The sequence below is a fragment of the Heteronotia binoei genome, chromosome 15, assembly GCF_032191835.1.
Source record: "Heteronotia binoei isolate CCM8104 ecotype False Entrance Well chromosome 15, APGP_CSIRO_Hbin_v1, whole genome shotgun sequence".
Taxonomy (NCBI): domain Eukaryota; kingdom Metazoa; phylum Chordata; class Lepidosauria; order Squamata; family Gekkonidae; genus Heteronotia; species Heteronotia binoei.
The window spans coordinates 48,619,349-48,635,784 of NC_083237.1; the positions used below are offsets into that span (position 1 = coordinate 48,619,349).

General features: G+C 49.0%; 1 protein-coding gene across 1 annotated transcript in view; it reads right to left on the bottom strand.

Annotated features, from left to right (window-relative positions):
- NGFR (nerve growth factor receptor) overlaps positions 1-7,605 on the bottom strand; it is a 78,487-nt gene extending 70,882 nt beyond the window's left edge. Inside the window, exon 1 of the mRNA XM_060256015.1 lies at positions 7,551-7,605. Within this exon, the coding sequence (XP_060111998.1) occupies positions 7,551-7,598 (48 nt within the window). The 5' untranslated portion in view covers positions 7,599-7,605. The remainder of the gene's footprint in view (positions 1-7,550) is intronic.
- Positions 7,606-16,436: the final 8,831 nt, after the last annotated feature.

The window sequence follows — 16,436 nt, forward strand, 5'->3', positions numbered from 1 at the left end:
GTGAATCTAACCAATGTAATTCTGGAAGCTCTTCTGACTTGCTGTCCTATGATCAGGCCTCATTTTGGGCAGGAGGAGCTCACAGCAGCAGAGCTCTGGAACCTCTACATTTTATTGTACTCTTTCTTTCTTACCCACCCACCCACCCTGCAAAAAAAAAAAATGCTTTCTTCTGGGCGCCACTGTTCAAACCTCCTTTGCTGAACTTTAAGATTTCACAAACTTTCTAATATTTTCCGCACCAAAAATGGGGAAATAACCAAAATATATAAAGCAGAGAGATGGAAATCTTCAACCTGCTGCTGTGGCCACAAAGTAATTTTAAAAGTATGATGGGAGTAGTTTTATTATGACCATTATAATTCAAGAAGCATTTTAAAATAGATGCTGAGCTGATAGAATTTAGCACACCTTCCGGTGATGTCAGGGGTGCATGGCATATGCAAATGAGTTGTGCTAATGAGCTCTGGCACCTCTTTTTCTACAAAATGACCCCTGCTTTTGATATACATTCTTCTGTTTTACAGATGCCCTGTGATAGTGGATCATTCCCGAGAAGCCTTGGAACAGCTGGTTGGACCCAATGAATTTAAGCAAAATATGTGGCCTGTTTATTGGTTTTCATGTTTCCCATGTGCTTGTGTCAAATGGCAGGCAGGATCTGTTGGTTGGGGAGGATACAGTTGCCACTGGAAAGACACAGGTCAAGCAGAAGGCTGTGTTGGTTCCCCACTGAGTGATCTATCATCACCCAAGTAATTCCCTGTATTAATGCTCTGTCAGAGTTACAAGAAAAACAAGGACATTGTACTCATTGCAGGGTTTTTGTTTTTTTTTACTCCGAATTATTGGTAAAAGACAGGGACATTTCTTTTAATGTTTGTAGAAGAACAACACGAGAACACTAATAAATGTTAAAAATAATTGGACTGAATCCAAAGGTGCTTTTCTGCTTGCAGTTCAACTAGTTCAAGGTGTTAGTTTAAGCTTCAGAGCTCTATGCAGTCTGGGACCAACATATCCGTGGGACCATCTCTCCTGGCACAGCATTATGCTTTTCTAAGAACAACACACTGGAGATCCTGGGTCCAAGGAGCATTCACCTGGCTTCAACCAGAAACAGAGCCTTTTCAGTGGTAGCTCCAATTTGTTGAACACACTCCCAACGGAGATTCAGACCCTATGGGATTTGATACAATTCTACAGGGCCTGTAAAATGAAGATGTACTGTCAAGCATATGGACTAGGAGAGGGGAACTCCCATCTGTGTAGTTCCGCTACCTGCCCCCTCCCTCTCTCTCCCTAGGGTGATAGTATAGCAAATGTATGAGCCATCATGGAAATTGTATGGTTGGAATTGTTTTACTTGAATTGTTTTAATCTCATGTATTTATTATATGTTGAAACAAACTTTAGTATGGGGAAGTAGTAAAGAGTCCATTAGCATCTTTAAGACTAACAAATGTTATAGTAGCATAAGCTTTCGAGAAACACAGCTCTGTTCATCAGAAGAGAGCTATGTTTCTTGAAAGCTTATGCTGCTATAAAATTTGCTATTCTTAAAGGTGCTACTGGACTCTTTACTATTTTGCAGCGACAGACTAACAGTGCTAACTCCTTTGGATTAGTGGGGGAGAGCAGCAGACAAACTGAAATAAATAAATACATGTGTTCCAGTGTGAAGTCCTGCACTAGCAAAGGGCCAACAATAAATGAAGGCATGCAGTGTGTGGAGTGAACCAGCAAGGCTTGGGAAGAGGACTAACGGGGTTAAATGCCTTATCAGGCGTCCCTTTGAGGACCAAGTATGTTTCAAAGTAGGTCTTGTAACTGGAAATGTGTTTTCTTTGTGCTGTGTCTTATTTGCAAAGTAAAATCTCTGGCTTTCTTTTGTTTAAATTACTGTAATCCTCCCATTCTTTGGTTGCCATCCTCCAGGTGGCAGCTGGAGCTCACCCAGATCAGTTCCCCTGGGGAAATGGCTGCTTTGGAGGGTGGACTCTGTGGCATTCTACCCTGCTGAGGTCCCTCTCTTTTCCAAACCCAGCCCTCTACAGGCTTCATACCCCGCCAAATCTCCAGGTATTTCCCAACCCAGAACTAGCAACCTTGCCCATTCGACAAGGGTAGCATTGCTAAAACTAGGTTTGGGTGAAGCGCCCAGGTCTGGCTCTTCTTTTTGTTTCCTTCTTTCCAAAGCTATCAGCGGCAGCATGAGGGGACTTGGAACAGTTTGCAGTGCAATAAAATTCATTTCCTAGAAGTCGCTTTTGCATTAGTTCTCGGAAACATCCGAAGGCGCAAGAGAGACAAGCTTGGAAAACGAAGTTTGCGTCTCTCTCTCTCTCTCTCTCTCTCGCTTTCTCCTTTCTCAGAGTCCCCGTTTGCTGGAGGAGCCAAATTCCTCCAAGAGTGCTGGTGCCTGCCTGCCTTTGGATGCCCGGACCTTTGGAGACTGGAGCTTTTGAACACGGAAGCATAAGGGCAACCCTGGTTTAACTTCTCATCTGAAAGCTGCTCTTGCATTCCTCTGCTAAGCTCATGTAAAATGCAACCAGGATCTTGCTTCTGCTGCTTCTCTCCCTCCCCCGCCCCCCAGTTCTGCTCCCCCTCCCCCTTTCCTGCTTCTGAATTTTGCTTTCTCCCTGCTCGGTTTCATTTCTTCTTTTCTCTCTCCACCTCCACCCCTGCACCTTCTTTCCTCTTCCAAAGAAGTGATCCGCTTCTTGCAAAGAATACTTGGGAGAAGCCAGATGGTCTCCCTTGTTTTCGTATAACTTTGAGACACATTTTACATGGCCCTTCCAGATTCTCATTTAAGAGATGACTGGAAGTCACCTTGGGCTTCAGAGACATAGTGACAGAGATGCACAGGTCCCTGGGCGTTTGTGGGACTGCCTTCTGCCCATGGCTGGCCCTGCGCTGTCTGGCACCCTAGGCAAGGCTAACTTCCGGCACCCCCCCCCCTTGCGGTGATAACATCAGTGAGTCGCATGGGGGCACCTAATCTGGGGGACGCCAGAAGTGAGTCACATGGGGGGGGGGATTGCCTAGTCTGCCTAGTGGCAGGGCCAGCTTCTGCCACCCCACCCAGCCAGGAGCAAGGCTAGAATTAAGGCTGAAAGGAATAGACAGGCCTCAGCTGTTCACAGCCAGAGGGAAAAGACAGGGCTACGCTGGAAAAAGAACAGAAATAGGAATCTGCCCCAGCTGCTCCTGACTCTTCTAATGCCAGGAGCTCCTAACCTACATGACGATGCCACACCTCTCTCGCATGAAGCTACCTTACACTGAAGCAGACCCTCGGTCCATCAAAGTTAGTATTGTCTAACTCACAGCAGAACCCTGACCTGGACTGCCCAGGCTAGCCTGACCTGCTCAGATCCCAGAAACTAGGCAGAGCCAGCCCTGGCAAGTATTGGATGGAATACCAGGGTCCAAGGAGTACCAGGTTCATGATGTGGAGGCAGGCAATGACCAGCCACCGCTGAATTGCTCTTTCCTTGGAAACTCTAGGGGTGGGATTCTAGCAGGAGCTCCTTTGCATATTAGGCCACACGCCCCTGATGTAGCCAATCCCCAAGAGCTTACAAGGCTCTTTTTTGTAAGCTCTTGGAGGATTGGCTACATCAGGGGTGCGTGGCCTAATATGCAAAGGGGCTCCTGCTAGAAAACCCAGGGGGTGACGAGGTCACTAAAAGTCAGTTTTGACTTGACAGCACTTTCCATCACCAGCTGAAGAACTGGTGGTGAAAACAAAACGAAAGTGGCAGATCTCCAGGGGCTGAGGCAGAGACATATCTTTCACATCACCTCCTACCTGGATGAAGCTCTACTCCATGGCCACTGAGAGACACCAAACATTTCTCAAACATGCCCAGACCCAAGGTAAACATTGTTTGGAAATTAGTTAGTTAGCATAATGGCAACATAACCCCCCTCCCTGTTTCCCCTTTCATAGCCCAACTTCCCTCCAAGGAGTTTAAGGGAAGTGGGCCTGCCCCTTCCCATTTCCTCTTCACAACAGCCCTGTGAAGTAGGAAGGGAGAGCCATTATCGGATGCCTTGAGCTCTTTGCAGGAAAGAAAAATGGATGGGGAGACGGATGAATGGGTGGACAGAGAGAGACAATAGATGGACAGAGAGATATATGGATAGATAGGAAAAAGTTCAACTCTCAAGAAATAGATTAGGTGGCTAGAAAGATGACAGACAGACAGATAATGAAATGTAGCCCAAATTCAATCTTATCCTCGCTTGGAACAAAAGAGTGCATTGAATGTATACACACATGTTGCCTTCTGCAGATCATCCCCCTCTTTGCTGCCACCAGTAGGACCTCTTGCATTTTATTCCTCTCATACCCCCACCCCACCCAGCAAGCAGTTCTTCCCTTCATACTCAACTATATGCTTGTGGAGCTGGATTTTCCCACCCATCTGTTACTTTTCCTTCTGTGTCTCCCTTCCCTTTGTTACCCCCCCCCCCTCCCCTCTCAAACTTGTAAACTAAGCTCCTTGGGAGAAAGGTGTCACTGTCTCTTTGCATCTGTATATTGAGAGCAGAGCAGTGTCTAAATAACACTGTTAAAAAGAAGGAAATAATTGCAACCCTCCCACCATGTGACCTGGTTCTGATCTTATGCTCAGAGTCACTTACAAATGGTTATTTCAGGGATAAGCAGCCCTTGCGCTCCAGATGGATTCTTCTTGTAATTAATCCTTGGCCAAAGGGTTAAGAAAGCTATTTGGGATGCCACTTCCAGGATCCCCCAAAAATCACCATTTTGGATTTTTTGCCATGGTGCCAAAAATCTGTCATCCATCCATCCATCCATCCATCCATCCATCCATCCATCCATCCATCCATCCATCCATCCATCTAGCTAATCTTCATTTATACCCTGCCATTCTCCCCACTATCATCTATGCATGCATGCATCTATCTATCATCTATCTATCTATCTATCTATCTATCTATCTATCTATCTATCTATCTATCTATCTATCTATCTATCTATCTATCTATCTCTGTCTGCCCGTCTGTCCTCTATCAGTCTCTATCATCTATCTGCTCATCCGTCTGCCTGTCTGTCTGTCTGTCTATCTTCATCTGTACCCTGCTTTCCCCCCCCCCCCCCAATGGAGACACAAAGCAGTTTACATTGTTCTCGTCTCCATTTCATTCTCACAACATTCCTGTGAGGTAGGTGCAGCTGAAGGTCACCCAACAATCTGGCCCTAGGATCCTCCATCCGTATCCATCCATCTTTCTAGGCATTAACAGTGTCCCTCTAGGTCAGTCATTGCTGGTTCCTTACCACATTAACCATCCACTTTCCTACACAAGGTTCTCCACAGGGCTGGAGCCAAAGAAGAAAAATGACTCTGTTCATACAAAATCATTCATTTCCAATGAATGGCCATGTTTTGCATGAATACATGAAGTTGCCTTATAGTGAATCAGAGCCTCAATCCATCAAGGTCAGTATTGTCTACTCAGACTGGCAGCAGCTCTCCGGAGTCTCAGGCTGGGGTCTTTTGTTTCATCTGTCCCTTGACTGTCTTAGCTGGAGATGCCAGGGATTGAACCTGGGACCTTCTGCATGCCAAGCATACGCTCTTCCACTGAGCTGCAACCCTTTCCCAACTGATGAAAATCTTGACAAAAATCTTGTGCGCAATTGAATGCACGAAGCTGCTTTATACTGAGCCAGAGCCTTAGTCCATCAAGGTCAGTATTGTCTCCTCAGCCTGGCAGTAGCTCTCCACGGTCACCTGCTGCCTGGTCCTGCCAACTGGAGATGGCCAAGACTGAACCTGGGGTCCTTCTGGCTCTGCCACTGAGTCACAGCCTTCCCTGCCCCCGTTGCATGTGGCATTCCAGGACCAAAATCGGACACCTTTGCAAACTGGACCACCATCCTCCCCTTGTCAGTCCATGCCACCGATCTGCCTCTTTTTCCCTGCGCCGGTCTCTCCGCGGCTCCTGCCCCGCCCACTCCCCCTTCCCCTCTTTCAGTAGTTTTCCTTCTGTCTCCTCGAGCCCCGCGCCTTCTGAGCGACCCGCAGCAGAGGACGGACGAGAAGGCTGCGCGAGATGTTTCTGGAGGTATTTCTCCCTGGCTTTCCCCTCCCGTGGTGGGATCCAGAGCGGCTTACAGTAGCCACTTTCTCCTTCTCCCTGAGACTGAGAACGAGAGAGCGGCTTTAGCTCTCCACCTCCTCCAGTTGTAGGGAGTCTCAAACGTTGAGCTTCCCGGAGGGAGGGCTGGGTGGGACCCCACCTGGGGCAGTTTCCAGCTTCGCTCCTGAGCCTGCTGCAACCCAGGTGGGAACGGACTTCTGCTTAAGCCTGCCGAGGACGAAGCATGCCCAGGGGAGGTCCTTCCTCCTCCGATCTCGGACTTGGACCGCCTTGATGATTCACTACTAGCAGGGGTGGCGTTCAGCGGAGATCTCTATGAACCACCGCCAGAGTTTTCTGCGCACCGAGTTCTCTTAGCCATTCTTCTCTCGCTGCAACTGACAATTTCCGAGAACGCCCCTGATGGACCGAAATCCCACTCGGGGGAGAGCAGCTCTCCGGCTTCCCTGCTGCGGAATAGTTGCAAAGAATTCCTCACCGGAGCGCCCCCTCCCCCCCCGCACCTTCCAAGTCCGTCCAAGCCAAAGGGGTTAAGAAAGACCTAACCCTGTTTAGGATTTGCGCTGTTGATATGCGCCGGGAAGAATAGGGGTTGGATCCCGCCGGTTCCTCGGGGCCAGATTCTCCCGTGCCCTAGTCCCGCCTGGCTCTATGCAGGGCCACGATCCCCGGCACAATCTTTGGGGCACTTTCCTCTCTCCCCGCAGTTGACAGGCGCCACTCCATCGCACGCACACGCAAAATTTATTTCAGCTTTTCTCGCGGCGGTGCGCATCCGTCAGCCACCGCAGGCGCGCCCACTTCTGAACCTCCCCAAGCCCTTCGCGCCACCTTTCCCATCTCCGGATCTTCCCCTTTTCCCAGCCGGGCCATGCTGCCTTCTCTCCCCCCCACCCCCCACCCCTCGCGCCCCACTTTCCTCTCTCCGCACTGCTGGCTGCTAGAGAGAGCTCCGCTCGGGGCCATTCCCAGAAACGGAGAGGCCAGGTGTGGCCAGGGCGCGCCCTGCCCGCTTGCGCTCCGGCGGCCGCGCACCCCGCCGCTTCTCCACCCCGCCGTTTCCCTCTCCTCCGGATCGGCGCACACAAGTCCTTTTGCACTTCTGGGGAGGAGGAGGACGACGGCTGACAAACCAAGCCCCCCCCCCCCCCCATCCCCAGCGGCAAAGCAATCCGCTGCCCCGTTCCCTTGGAGAAGGGACAACCTCTCCACTCCGCAGTGCCGGACCCCTATCCAAACCCTTTCCACAAGCCCCCCCGAAGAAAGGCACCCAGCAGTTGCCCCCCCCCCAAGAGGAGCGCTGCCCCTTGCCTGGTTTTGCCCCCCCCCCGCACACACACACCGGTTTGATCCAGGGTGCCTCCGGCGCGCCCCCGAGAGCGCCCAGCCCAGGCGGCACTCACCCCGCGGAGCATCAGCAGTGCGAGCCACAGCGCCAGGCTCCGCTCCATCTTCCTCAGGGCTCCTCCGGGGCGGGCGAGGGGGGGCGAGGCTCCTGCCACATGCCCTTGGGCGAGCTGGAGGGGAGCGAGACGCGGCGGCAGCGACGGGGCTGCGGCGAGGCGCGCTCCCTCCAGCTGGGACAGCAGCAGCAGCAGCACCTGCTTTCTGGAAGGGGCAGGCTCGGCCCCCCCGGCTTTATGAAAGCGGTCGATGCTCTCCTCCCACTGGCTGGGTGGCTCGGAGGAGCCTTCAAAACAAGAGCGAGAGAGGCGGCGAGGCGACCCTCCCCCGGTCCTCTCGGCCCCGCCCCCTTCGCGGGTCCCCGGCAAGCGCCGAAGCCAGGCCAGCCAGGGGAATCAGGGCCCGCCCGGGGCTGCTGCTGCTGCCGCTTTTTTTTGCTTCTCCTCCTCTCTCAAGGTGGGGCGACCTAAAAGGAACGCGCAGCTGGAAAGGGGGAGCCCTTTCCAGGCTTCATCCTGGCTGCTGGAGGACAGCTGTCTAGGGCGAGGTTGCCAGCCTCCAGGTGGTGCGTGAAACCAGAGTGCCCAAGGGTATAGTAAAGGTAAAGGGAGTCTCCTTTGCAAGCACCAGTCGTTTTTCAACTCTGGGGTGACGCTGCTTTCACAACGTTTTCACAGCAGGCTTATTGACGGGGTGGTTTGCCGTTGCCTTCCCCAGTCCTCTACACTCCCCCCCCCCCAGCAAGCTGGGTACTCATTTGACCCACCTGGAAGGATGGAAGGCTGAGTCAACCTATCTGAACCAGCTTCCACTGGGATCGAACTCAGGTCGATTGCAGTACTGCAGCTTTACCACTCTGCGCCTCTGGGCTCTTTCAAGGGTATGAGTCAGGTATATAACAGGGGTGGCCAAACTGTAGCTCTTTCGCACACCACCACCCTGTCAGCCGACTTGGAAAAGGCATTTCTCTTTTAAAATCACTTCTCCAAGCCAAGCCAGTCTGTGGCTTGGAGAATGCATTTAAAGTTGCTTTCTTTCCCCCTCCCCATCTATTCACCTGCCTACCTGCCTTCCTGTCTTGCGGCTCTCAAACATCTGACATTTCTTCTATGCAGCTCTTACATTAAGCAAGTTTGGCCACCCCTGGTATTTAACTTAGAACAATCTATGAGAACTTTAACTAATAAATATATTAAAAACAAAGTTTTAAACCACAATATTTTTCTCATATTAATTTAGGATTATTTTACAGTCCACTTTACAATATGCAATGTTTTTTCTTCATTTGTAGGACTTCCTGAGGTCCAATGCAGGTGTGATTATAATTCCTAAACTGGTGTGGCTGCAGCTGGACAGCTGCTTCCGTCCACTTTCCGAGTGAATCCTTCCTTAGGCAGCTGGACATCTTTCCCCCTTAGCACTGAAAGAGGAACGACCCCAGCTATGCCTAGAGCCACTTTAGAAACATAGAGCTGGAAGGAATTCCCGAGGGTCATCTAACCCAGCCCCCTGTACAGTGTGGAATATTCCCAGCTACCTACCTGTTTCTGTCCTTGAGACCAGTGTTCCCACTAAGCCGTGGCATCTTGTGAGCAAAAATCGTGAGCTACTGGCATTAAAAGTTGTGAGCTACTGCATAAATTAGTGTGCTTAGGGGCCATCTCTCCTGAGCAGGCTGAGCTACAACAAAAAATGTGTGAGCCAGAGGCAAAACAACTGAGCTAGTTTACATGAACTCAGCTTAGAAGAAGAAGAAGAAGATATTGGATTTACCGTATATCCCGCCCTCCACTCTGAAGAGTCTCAGAGCGGCTCACAATCTCCTTTACCTTCCTCCCCCACAACAGACACCCTGTGAGGTGGGTGGGGCTGGAGAGGGCTCTCACAGCAGCTGCCCTTTCAGGGACAACCTCTGCCAGGGCTGACCCAAGGCCATGCTAGCAGCTGCAAGTGGAGGAGTGGGGAATCAAACCCGGTTCTCCTAGATAAGAGTCCGCATACTTAACCACCATACCAAACTGGTTCTCAGTGTTCAGAGGGAACACTGCTTGAGATACATCATCATCTGGAGGTCATGTGAGGTGGCAGATACTCCTGACTACGGTTTAAGGCACCATCAAGGGGGTTGTTATCGAGTTCTGTTTATGCACAGGTCACCAACTTTGTTGTACTTCCAGAAAGAGTTCTTATAACCAATTTCGTAAAGAGTCTGTTTAAGATCATAAAGAGGGCCAACCCAAAATAAATTCCGCCACAGGGATCTGGCCTAGGAGCATGGAATGGAGAATGTAAGGGTCTCAAGCCCTCCCTCCCAAAATGGGTCCAGGGCATGATCAGGATGGAAACTTCCAGTAAAACTTCTAGCAAACCCCCAGACTGCTAATTGACATCTCCCAAAGAATGATGTGCAGAGGAGGGATCCTAAGAGCTGTCATCCTAGAAGGCCATGCCTAGAAGTGAGGCCCACCGAATAAAATGACTTCTGAATGGACACACTTAGGCCTGCTTCCTAGGGCACACTTATTGGGGGTGTAAGGCTCTCCATTCAACACAGTGGGATTTACGTTTGGGTAGACAGGCAGGTGCTACAAGAAAAGTGTTCATAGTCAAGTCTGGCAAAATGGAAATAGGTGCCAAAAAGGGCAAAATCCATTGTGTTTTGGTTGCCCATCTTGGGGGGTCGGGATGGCAGAATGCCCTCTGGTTATGACTCTCTGGGAACCCCTCCAGCAACATATGAAGAACATATGAAGCTGCCTTATACTGAATCAGACCCTCGGTCCATCAAAGTCAGTATTGTCTTCTCAGACTGGCAGCGGCTCTCCAGGGTCTCAAGCTGAGGTTTTTCACACCTCTTTGCCTGGACCCTTTTTTTGGGGAGATGCCGGGGATTGAACCTGGGACCTTCTGCTTCCCAAGCAGATGCTCTACCACTGAGCCACCATCCCTCCCTTTGCATAGCTGCCTGCCATTCTTCAGCTTGTGCCACCCCCAGTTATAGGCTGGATCCTGCCTCATGTTACTGAATGGATTGCGAGTGACTGACTCATGCCTTGACCTGGATAGCCCAGGCTAGCTGGATCCTGTCAAATCTCTGAAGCTAAGCAGGGTTGGCCCTGGCTAGTATTTAGAAGGGTGACCTCCAAGGACTGCCAGGGTTGTGATGCAGAGGCAGGCAATGGACACCACCTTTGAAATGCCTCTTGCCTTAGAAACAAGTCTAGCTCATCACCCAGTGGGGCATAAGACTTACAAAAAAACACCCAAGACCTTCTGGCTGCCAGACAGTCTTAGGATCTCCTGGCTATTCTACACACAAGGCCATATGATAATTATTATTACCTATTTGTTTCATGTTAATCCCTCCCTCTTTTCCCCTAAGGAAAGCCAGAGCGGTGCAGTGCTTAGAGCATTAGACAGAATATACCCCAGTGCACGTACCTTCTATCATCTGCCGCTTTTGAGTATAAATACATTTGCCTAATTGTTGAACACTCTGATGCATCTGATGAAGAGAGCTCTGACTCACAAAAACTTTAGGCCGTGATACCTTTGGTGAGTCTTTAAGGTGTCACTGGACTCCTGTTTTATTCTGCTGAAACAGACTGCCGCAGACTAACCCACGTATAATAAAGGTGTTTATGGGGGGGGGGGGGGGTGTCAAATGCCATCAAGTCACTTTGAACTTATGGTGACTCTACAAACTGAATGTTGAATTGAATGAATATCTGAAGAAGTGTGTCTGCACACGAAAGCTTATACCCTGAAATAAACGTTGAGGTTTTAAAGATACCCCTGGACTCAAACTTTGTTCTGTGAATTAATATCCTCCAAAATCTCCTGTCATTAGCAACTTTGCTCAAGTCTTGCAGACTGAGGGCCATGGCTTCCTTTAGTGGGTCAATCCATCTCATGGTGGGTTTCCTCTTTTCTTGCTGCCTTCAACTTTTCCTAGCAGTCCTGTCTAATAAAAGAGTTTATTATACCCTGTTGTTATTACACTCAGGGGTGGAATTCTAGCAGGAGCTTATTTGCATATTAGGCCACACCCCCTGCTGTAGACAATTCTCCAAGAGCTTACAAAAAAGAGCCTTGTAAGCTCTTGGAGGATTGGCTACATCACGGAGGTGTGGCCTAATATGCAAAGGAGCTCCTGCTAGAATTCCACCCTTAATTACACTGTTTGTAAATTTTGCATATCAGCCGTATGTGTACATACCATACACTTTTAGCACCTCTTATTTTGTCCTCTTATTTGTAACCAATACTCCCTCTAAGCTGTGGAGTCTTGTAAGTGAAAATTCTACTTCATGAGCTACTGGCTTTAAAGTTGTGAGCTACTGCGTAGATTTGTTTGCTCTGGGGCCATATTTCCTAAGACAAAGATATGTAAATTGGAGGCTAAAAAACTGTGAATTAGCTCACACTAACTCAGTTTAAAGAGAACACTGTTGGTAACCCAGTTTTATTCACTCTTGGTTGTATGTTTGATGCTGTTTCTATTGCACAATTTTTCACTCTGCTGTTTGCCAAGAGCCTTAGAGAGAAAAGTGGACTAGACGGGAGTTAAATAAATATTAAATATTAAGTACCATGGAAGATGAACTGGCTCTGCAGCAAAACATAGCCCTGTCTGCGTTTGAAAACACCTTGACACCTGGGGGGGAAAGCTGAGCTCCACCCTGCTCTGGAGCAGAACTTATTTGCTTAGATGATGCACACACCACAGGCAGGGAAACAGCAATTCTTTTGGGTTTTTCTGCCCAGATCCTCTGCTTCGTGTTGCTTCGTGTTCATCCACCTCAGCTCTTTCTTTTCATTCTCAGCATCTTGCAAGATGGGTTCTCTTTCCTCAACTCAGCCAGCTCCTTTCTGAGCCCTCTGCGAGATCAATAATAATAAAAACAAGGATCTAATTGTCTGACTCAACAAAATTCTCCCATGCGCAGGCTTGGCGCTCATTGGATCTCTATCCAGGCCCCCTGTCTCTTGCATTTATGAAAGGCGCTGCTGACTTCTCCGTTCCAGGCGCCCAGGCTTCGAATAGCTAAATCGTCCACTTGTTTAAGGACGGACAGTTCAAAATGCCATCTCAACAAAGCATTCCAGGAGAGGAGAGATCCGGGGCACAGCGCTGCACGTCAGAGCATGACTCGGCTTGAGCGCATTCTCCAGTTGCTCATCAGAGGTTTAATGGCTATAATTGGGGCTTTAATAATGAATGCCAGTTTGAAAATCCACCCTGAAAGCACTCTGCTCTCCTGGAAGATGTTCCCTTCAAGCTGAGGTCAAGGCTGAAGGAAATACAGCATCTTGTTAAAAAAACCCAATGCGCCCCAGAATTTCTATAATATAGTGGATTCCATGCCATGAAGAGGTGAGGTGGTAGTGAACATAGCTCTTTTATTTGCACAGCATAATATAGGGCTGCACTCAAAAGACTGAAGACTGGGCCAACAGGGCCAGCTATTTATATACTCCAGGTTCCTTCCCATGCTAGCATTCCTATTGGACCATTCAAATCAATAAGGGGCCCATGATTGGAGCAGAGCAGCAGGGATTTGGATCCTACTGCTCATTGTTCCCAAGTCCTCAAGCTCAGTCCTACAGGCTCCAATGAGCCAGGCAAGAACTCCATATAATAGACACATTACCGATCACATATATTACGATTTCTTTCTTGGCACCGTTCCTTTGAAGTCCTGGCGCATCTATAACATGCTGACATTCACACGTGCTGCTTTTCAGCCCTTCCCCTGCTGTGCAAAAGGCATATTTTGTGGGAAAATCAAGTCTGGTGGGATGCAAGACAGCCATTTTTTACCATGCCGGTTTCTTCTTTCTGAGGGCCGGGCAGGGAAGCTGATTTACGGCTACAGTTCAGCCTTTCCTGTGTTTTACAATGCAAGGGTGATTTCAGCCTTGGGTTGAGGGCAAAATTGCATCTTTGGTATTTTGCAAGAGAACGGCAGGGAGGTGGCTCTGGGGGAGGCAAGGATGCATTCACATGGCTTTCATTAGAGCCCAGAGTGTGGTTGCTTTTGGCCTTTGAAGAACCCAGGTCCCCTGCAAATCGAACAGACAGAGACTGGTCTGTGTTGAGCGATTGCAGCAATGTCTGGCTTTCTGCGCAGAGCAGAGAAGCCACCTTTTCTTTGCCTCTTGATAGTCTACTCTCCATGGACATTCCTTTGCCATAAACTGCTTCAGGAGTCAATGTCGGGAACTGACTCATGTAATGGCCATATGGACATACTGTTGTGACCACATGAAATCTTATCCTGTACAGTGGCTAAAACGGTAAGAATAGATAGACGCAAGTCAGGATCAGTGGATTTTTAAAGCTTCTTTCCCCTTTAAGAGCAGATCCACCCCACCCCTCTATCCTGACCAGGATAGTCCAGGCAAGCCCAATCTTGTCAGATCTTGGAAGCTAACTAGGGGTGACCCTGGCAAGTACTTGGATGGGAGATCTCCAGGTTTTATTTTGTTGTTGCTGTTTTTGTAGCAGGGACTCCTTTGCATATTAGGCCACACACCCCTGAAGTAGCCAATCCTCCAAGAGCTTACAGGGCTCTTAGCACAGGGCCTATTGTAAGCTCCAGGAGGACTGGCTTCATCAGAGGTACATAAGAACATTAGAGAAGCCATGTTGGATCAGGCCAATGGCCCATCCAATCCAACACTCTGTGTCACACAGTGGCCAATATATATATATATATATATATATATATATATATATATATATATATATATATATATATATATATGCTTGTAGCCGCCGCCACCTCCTGTGGCAGTGAATTCCACATGTTAATCACCCTTTGGGTGAAGAAGTACTTCCTTTTATCCATTTTAACCTGACTGCTCAGCAATTTCATCGAATGCCCACGAGTTCTTGTATTGTGAGAAAGGGAGAAAAGTACCTCTTTCTCTACTTTCTCCATCCCATGCATTATCTTGTAAACCTCTATCATGTCACCCCTTAGGCGACGTTTCTCCTAGCTAAAGAGCCCCAAGCGTTTCAACCTTTCTTCATAGGGAAAGTGTTCCAACCCTTTAATCATTCTACTTGCCCTTTTCTGCACTTTCTCCAATGCTATAATATCCTTTTTGAGGTGCGGCGACCAGAACTGCACACAGTACTCCAAATGAGACCGCACCATCGATTTCTACAGGGGCATTATGATACTGGCTGATTTGTTTTCAATTCCCTTCCTAATAATTCCCAGCATGGCGTTGGCCTTTTTTATTGCAATTGCACACTGTCTTGACATTTTCTGTGAGCTATCTACCACGACCCCAAGATCTCTCTTTTGGTCAGTCTCTGCCAGTTCACACCCCATCAACTTGTATTTGTAGCTGGGATTCTTGGCCCCAATGTGCATTACTTTGCACTTGGCCACATTGAACCTCATCTGCCACTTTGATGCCCACCCACCCAGCCTGAACAGATCCCTTTGGAGTGCCTCACAATCCTCTCTGGTTCTCACCACCCTGAACAATTTAGTGTCATCTGCAAACTTGGCCACTTCACTGCTCACTCCCAACTCCAAATCATTTATGAACAAGTTAAAGGTGTGTGGCCTAATATGCAAAGGAGTCCCTGCTACAAAATCCCCCCCTGCAACTTCAAGGAATACCAGGGCTGGGATGCAGAGGCAGGCAAACAAGTCACCTCTGAAACATCCAAACCCCAGTAGGGGGTGTCAGAAGTCAACCATGACTTCCAGGCATGCACGCGCGCACACACACACACACTTTTAAAAAAAGATCAGATTCCCCCCAGTCAGGGCAGTCTTAGTCCTGGGCATCCAGGGTAGCTGGCGCAAGCCTTGTACTGGAGGGGCCACGCCAGGGGCCTGAATGCCGCCCTGATTAAGCCTTCCCTGCTGTGACTGCAGGGCCCCAGTCACCCTACAGAGAATTGCTGAAGAGACTCAGGAAAGTTGCCAGCTCTGAGGCATTCAGGGGTGAGGTGGGATGTCGCGCTCAACACTTTGGTTTCTGGGCAAAACTTCTGGTTGTGGATGGTTGCCTTCAAAACTATGCAGTCAGCCCCAAAAGCAGAGCATCGTCACACCACGTCCCCATTTGGAGGTGGGTTTTCCCGCTGGCCAGCTGGCTGGTCAAAGCCCCCCAAAATAGGGGAACCTCCACCAGGGCCTGGGACTGGCAACCCTTGTGCGTCCTCTCCCTATTTACTTTCCTGTCAGTGTCCCCTGGTAGACAACTGATGGATTTCAGGAAAATTGCTTCTTTTTGCTTGTTCCCTCTCTCTCACCACCACCATCCCTCTCTCTCTCTCTCTCACACACACACACACACACACATCCACAATGGAGGCTGGATGTCTTTCAGCATCCAGATCCGTTCAAGGTAGTTTGGGTTAGTTCTGTCTCAGTCTCTTAAACTTCACTATCTAGAATGTGGTTCCTAAATAAAAGGACTATTATTAGTCCTTGAAACTGACAAGTGGCTGTAGCTCTGTGTAACTTTGTAACTCTGCCAGCACACAGAACAAAGGGCTCCTACTGCATGTAGCCAAGGTGCATTCTGCTAAATTTGAGACAGGATCAGAGCTTTCCCCCCCTAGAAAAAGCCCAGCAGGAACTCATTTGCATATTAGGCCACACCCCCGACATCACCATTGTTGCACACAGAACTTTCTATAGAAAAAGCCCAGCAGGAACTCATTTGTATATTAGGCCACACACCCTTACACCAAGCCAGCCAGAACTGCGTTCAGGCCATTCCTGCTAAAAAAAAAAAAGCAGTGGATGGAATACTGGACTAACTACCCTGTTAACTCCTGATATTGACTTCACTAGACTTAGAAGGGTAGAACTCTGCTTAGAATGGTGCTGCAAGAGCAAGAGGAGACC